Raw genomic sequence first — 6,028 nt, forward strand, 5'->3', positions numbered from 1 at the left:
CGTATGTCTCGTTGGCACATGATGTAACGTTAAATGATTGATGGGAGTTTTAAGTTGAAGGGCGATGAACACAATGAATAAAATACTAAAATACACAAGCAAACTAATGTGTGAGTATGTCACAAAACACCAATTTGATCGACAAAGTGGTTTTCTACGCGATACGATAAACTTTATCAAAAATAATAGAAAAACACAAAGTTTAGATTCAAAGAGATCGTGCATCGTTCTCGCATTCGAATATCAAATTCGAATTTGGAATTCCGCGTGCAGGCGCTGGCGGGCGCGCGGCAGGTGCACGAGTTCGACCGCTCTGCGGAAGAGACGCTCGCCTGGGTCGCCGAGAAGGAGGCCACGCTGCAGCTGCTGCGCGAGCTGCACCAGCTGAAGGCGCTCGCTGCCGACGTGGACGCGATCAGGGAGAAGCACAAGCACCTGCGCAACGAGGCCGACAGGTACGGGGGGGAGGTGGCTGATGATGGTGGGGATTTAGAAATGACTAACTTTCCGCCTGTGTGTGTGTGGCCAAAGGAAATCTCGCGCAGTTCACGTTGCTGTGGGATTTCTGAGATAAAACTCATTCCATATCCCGTCTCAGGTCTCAAACTATTGTAGTTCAGTGTTACAATAGTTTGAGACCAGACCTTTCATGCAAAACGGTTCAGTGGTTTGGGTGTGAAGAAGAAATAACTGGAAGGATTATGTGGACATGTAATTTTCAATGTGGATATAATTGATTTATATGTATAGGATTAACCCTTAATTTATATCTGCGTGAATTGAATCAGATGACCGACCTTATTTGTCACTCCTTTTTTTAAACTTCTTCCCGAATTCCAATTTAAATTATTCTTTCACTTGGCAATAACCTATTTTTCTTTTTTTATTTCAATTTGATGGTTTCCCGAGACCCGTCGAATTTATAATTTCCTAGGTTTCCTTTTTGTGGTGTTAAGGGTATTTTCGATATTCCCAAAAGATTACACTATCTCCTTTATCATTCAATATTCTAAATGGATTAAAGAAAATAGTTTTAGTGTTTTCCGAGACCATTATATGCCTATATGCCCGCCGGAGGCTCGTTTCTATTTTTTTCACCCATCCCCGACCGAGTAGGGCAGAACAGCGTTTCAGCTAGTATGTTACAAAAAATGGGTAAATTTGTCTTCTGTACTATAATAAATAAAGAAAATAAAATGTCAGGTTGGGCGCGGCGTTCCCGGACGCGCGCGAGCACGTGCAGGCGAAGCTGGAGGACGTGTCGGACGCGCTGCGCGCGCTGGAGGGCAGCGCCGCGCGCTGCGACCAGCAGCTGCAGCTCGCCGGACAGCTGCAGGCCTACTTCGACACCTACCAGGAGCTCATGTGAGTTATACTATCCTACAAGTCACTTGTACCCTCTCAAGCTTTATCGATTATCTGTACTAACTGGTACTAATATTATAAAGCTGATATTGATATCATCGTATAAATCTCCTGATCTTCCTGATGCCTTATTCATTGTCAATACTAATATTATAAAACTCAAGAGTTTGTTTGTCTGTTTGGCTGAAAACGCTAATCTCGGGAGCTAGTAGTCCTGGATTTCAAATATTCTTTCAGTATAAGATAGAATATTTATCGTGAAAGGCTTTAGGCCCTAAAGCCTACCACAATACCCGATGTCATATACCCTAAAGTTTAAGGTATATAACATCCGGTATTTTGTGGGTTCAACTAGTTACATATAAAGAAGGCAGCTTATTTAGATTATGAATCCCCGATTTATTAACAAACCAATTCTTTTGCGAAGATGATAATAAAATGATATTTTCACAAATTTATTTACTACACGTCCCCCGTCCCCGTACAGGGCGTGGGCCAACGAGACGATGGCCCGCGTGACGGCGCCCGAGCTGGGCGCGGACGTGGCGGCGGCCGAGCGGCTGGTGGCGCGCCACGCGGACATCGCCGCCGAGATGGACGCCAAGGAGGACGCGTTCAACACATTCTATGCGGACGGTGGGTGCTTGTGAAAAAAGAAAAAAAAAAACAGACACAGACAGATACATGTCTATAAAAAAGATCAATTTTTTTTTTTGGTTAGATGAAGCACAGATACACGTACTTAGTATAAAAATTAAGTATTTTATTTTACAAAATGATTACGTAGTAAGAGTGAGGAGACTTCGACTCACTTTCGCCGGATGCGGGCTCGCATCCCGATTTTTTCTATTTTAAGACATTTTTAAGGTACATTTTATGCGTTTCAAATAAGGATAAGAACGTATGTTCTATGTTGGCCAACTCTATCGTCAAATTTTGATGTATGAATTTGATTATTGATTTATTTCATTTGACTGTTGACTTGTCGTTTCAAGTCGGTCCCATTTTGACGTCAAATCTGTCCAAAATTGGTCGGATTGTATGTGACGTAGCATAATTCTGTTGTGACGTCACAACTTGACGTCAACCCGGGACGGATGGAATAGACCATAGACTAATAGAGCGGTGCATGTGCGCGCAGGCGAGAAGCTGGTGAGCGAGGGCCACTTCCTGTCGAGCGAGGTGGAGGGGCGGATGTCGGCGCTGCGCGCGCGGCGCGCGGCGCTCGCGCACGCGTGGCGCGCGCGCGCGCAGATCTACGAGCACCACCTCGACGCGCTCGTGTTCCTGCGCGACGCCGACGCGCTCGACCACTGGATCAGCGCGAGGTGAGGCTGGGAACGGCTCGACCGATTGGGATGGGATTTTTTTGTTGTGTGTGTGTGTGTGTGTGTGTGTGTGTGTGAGTGTGAGTAAAAGGGGGGTGAGAGATCGTTTGTAAACAAATTGTACTGAGTTGTATGTCTGTACATTCGAATATTTATAATTGTAATAAATTATGTTCACAGTTTAAATTATTGTTTTGATAAATAAATAGAGTGATAAGAAATTCTAAATATTAAGAAAACCATCGCTACAAACAATAAATTCTTATATAATTTTTTGTCAGTAAGTTTGATTTTTAACCGACTTCAAAAGAAAAGCAGGATGTTACCACGTAGCATCGTAACTTTTTATATTTGTAAGCTTGGTGTCACCCATGTTGTCCCATTTAAACCGTATTAAATTCCGACAATTCGAAGGCGGGAAAAAAAAATCTCCTAATTTTTTTCTTTGTCCACGCAGAGTGCCGCTGGTGAGGGACGGCAAGTACGGCGACAGCGTGGCGCAAACCGAGGAGCTGATTAACCGGCACCGCGACCTGGAGGAGACGATAGACGCGCAGCGGGACCGGTTCAACGCACTGAAGAGGATCACGCTGGTGAGTGGACTGGATTTAATCTTCTTTTTTTTCTTTCTTTTTTTTTTCATGATACTGGAAGCGCTTGACCACGATTTCGCCTGGTGGTAAGGTGAGATGTGGTCTAAGATGGAGCGCGCTTCCCTAGAAGGTACCTATTCACTCTTGAAGAAAGCCAAATTCGTGCCGAAGCGTGCTCGACTCCCACATAAAAAGATTCATTTAGAATTGACAATATATACAATATCTAACCTTCCTCTTGAATCAAGCTATCTATTGCAAAAAAGACCATCAAAATCTGTTGCATCATTTTTAAGATATAAGCGTATAGACATACAACGGCGGAAAGCGACTTTGTTTTATTAGATGTATTTATTATAATAATAAAAGCAACACTAATTTTCATCGATCCATCCAGAACCGCAATTCATTCGACGATGATTTTTTTTCAGTTCGATATTTACTTTGATTCGACCTCTTTCTTAGACTTATACTTACCAACAAAAGGTTTATATCTAGATTGAATGATATCGAAATAGATAGAATATTCTCGATTGCCAATAATTTAATTTTAAACAATAGCATAATGGCGCCCTTTTAGTGATTTCTAATAAGATTTTTTTAATAATGTTTTTCGTATACCTAGAATACTTGAATAAAAGGCAAATTCTTCATACAGATCGAAAAAGCGTTCAAAGAGCAGAAACAAGAGGAGGAGCAGGCGAGGCGAAGGCACGCGGAACAACAGGAGGTGGAGAGGATGCAACTGGTGAAGAGGAGGGAGATGGAGAGGATCGCGGAGGAGCGGCGCCGGGAAAGCGGCTCGCAGCAGGGCAGACCAGAGGTAAGCATGTACAAACAGACAGATTGTCTGACATACAGATAAACGATACACATGCCATTTTATTTGTGCCCTTAAAAAATATTTGAATAAAGGCTAATGTAAGGACCTTACCAGTTGTTTTAAATCGACAGGGTAGAGACAAAAAGAAAGTTAATAAGAGAGTAAAGAAATATATCACAATTAGAGAAGAAATAATTTTTAAATAAATCCAATTAAACATGTAATGCTTGTAATAGATCATAATATATACATAAAACTAAAACATTTGCTCTCGAATTAAAAAGAATCTATTGATTACACAATTTTAAAGTCCATCCAGTTCAATAGAAAAGCATTCATACATAAGTTCACTTTATATAAATAATTCTACTTCTAGGATACTTCTTCTATTCTATTGTAAATAAAATTATATCGATAAATAAGTAACTCATGACACGTTAATCCAAACCTCAGCTGGAGCGGCAACTGAGCAACCAGGCCGAGAGCGTGGTCTCCTCGGAAGAGACGTACACGCCGGCGCCGCAGTTCGAGCGCTTGCCCAAAGCGGACGCGCTCGTCAAGAGGGCCGAGAGCATGAGCGTGAGTATCGCGTACGCACACGCGCGCGCACACACACACACACACACACACACACACGCGCACACACACACACACACACACACACACACACACACACAGAGAGAGAGAGAGAGAGAGAGTGATATGTCTTCTATGAAATAAGTAAATGTTTGAGTTAGTAGAGTCGTTGAATTTGACGCGCTTGAATATTTCCATAGGGCTGTGAGCATGAACGGGACAAGTACATACACACACACACGCTCTTATTAGTTCACACACACACACATACCCATCTATACACTCTTCTAAAAAGACACAATAAAATATTCACAATTTAATACTGTAATACTAGCTGCGCCTCGCGGTTTCACTATATTCCACAATAAAATCACACCAATCTATAGCATTCTACAAGATTTATTTCATTATACCTTTAATTTAAATAAAAAAATTACCTTCTTCAAATTTTCGGAACTGGACCCATTTTGGGTAAAATGATAATATTAATATATTATTTTGAGACCACACGGTAGGCACCGACATTCAGACAAAACTTCTATGTAACCAAAGCTAAAAAAAATTAAAATCGATTTGATAACCTCCTCCTTTTGTTGAAATCGGTTGTAAACAAAGACACCGTTTAAGTTAATTTCCATCACCAGGTCGGCACAAAGACACCGAAGCGGACCCCCTCGTTCACGACCCGCCGCAGGACGCAGAGCTTCCGCAGACACCGCCAGCCGGACGAGCTGCCGCCCGTGGAGATCGAAGGTGTGTGGTGGTGCTCGTGGAGTGTAGAGTTGTAGAGTTATCTCTTTATACCTCTAATATAATAATAGAGGTGTATAGTTATAGCGGTATAGAGCTATAGGCCATAGAGCAAAGACATGAGTAGAAGAGTTGGAGGTAGTAGGGTTTACTCAGGGATTACTAATAGAGAATAGAGCATAGATAAATGATGATAGCAATATATAGCAGATCAGTAAAAGCGTATAGGGCCATAGATAGGTGATAATAAGTATACATAATATGATGTGACACAGCATTCACTGTTAAAAAAACTACAGAACTAAAATGGTTCACGCACACATCTAGAAAATCAGCGAATCACCGGTCTCGGCCGGCTCTGTCGGTACTTAGGGCCTTACGCACACATGCGTACTATAGAAGGTTGAAATTGTTTCTTGAAAACATTAGTTGCTTACTAGTTGAAGTGAAACTTCTTTAGAATCGTTATGATTTCAAACCTGATGCAACGGAAAAACGACAGGTAAGAGACACACATTCAAAAATGTGTAGAATGAAGCCGGCAAAGAATGAGACAGAAATATACATACTATTTTATATATATTCATCTCATT

At 41.7% G+C, this 6,028-nt stretch overlaps 1 protein-coding gene across 1 annotated transcript in view; it reads left to right on the forward strand.

The window, feature by feature from the left end:
* LOC119838908 (spectrin beta chain, non-erythrocytic 5-like) overlaps positions 1-6,028 on the forward strand; it is a 57,365-nt gene that overhangs the window by 36,329 nt on the left and 15,008 nt on the right. The window contains exons 52-59 of the mRNA XM_038365051.1: positions 274-455; positions 1,204-1,365; positions 1,853-2,001; positions 2,507-2,693; positions 3,151-3,286; positions 3,945-4,109; positions 4,563-4,688; positions 5,330-5,438. Of these exons, the coding sequence (XP_038220979.1) occupies positions 274-455; positions 1,204-1,365; positions 1,853-2,001; positions 2,507-2,693; positions 3,151-3,286; positions 3,945-4,109; positions 4,563-4,688; positions 5,330-5,438 (1,216 nt within the window). The remainder of the gene's footprint in view (positions 1-273; positions 456-1,203; positions 1,366-1,852; positions 2,002-2,506; positions 2,694-3,150; positions 3,287-3,944; positions 4,110-4,562; positions 4,689-5,329; positions 5,439-6,028) is intronic.

This window comes from Zerene cesonia, unplaced genomic scaffold, assembly GCF_012273895.1.
Source record: "Zerene cesonia ecotype Mississippi unplaced genomic scaffold, Zerene_cesonia_1.1 Zces_u006, whole genome shotgun sequence".
NCBI lineage: Eukaryota > Metazoa > Arthropoda > Insecta > Lepidoptera > Pieridae > Zerene > Zerene cesonia.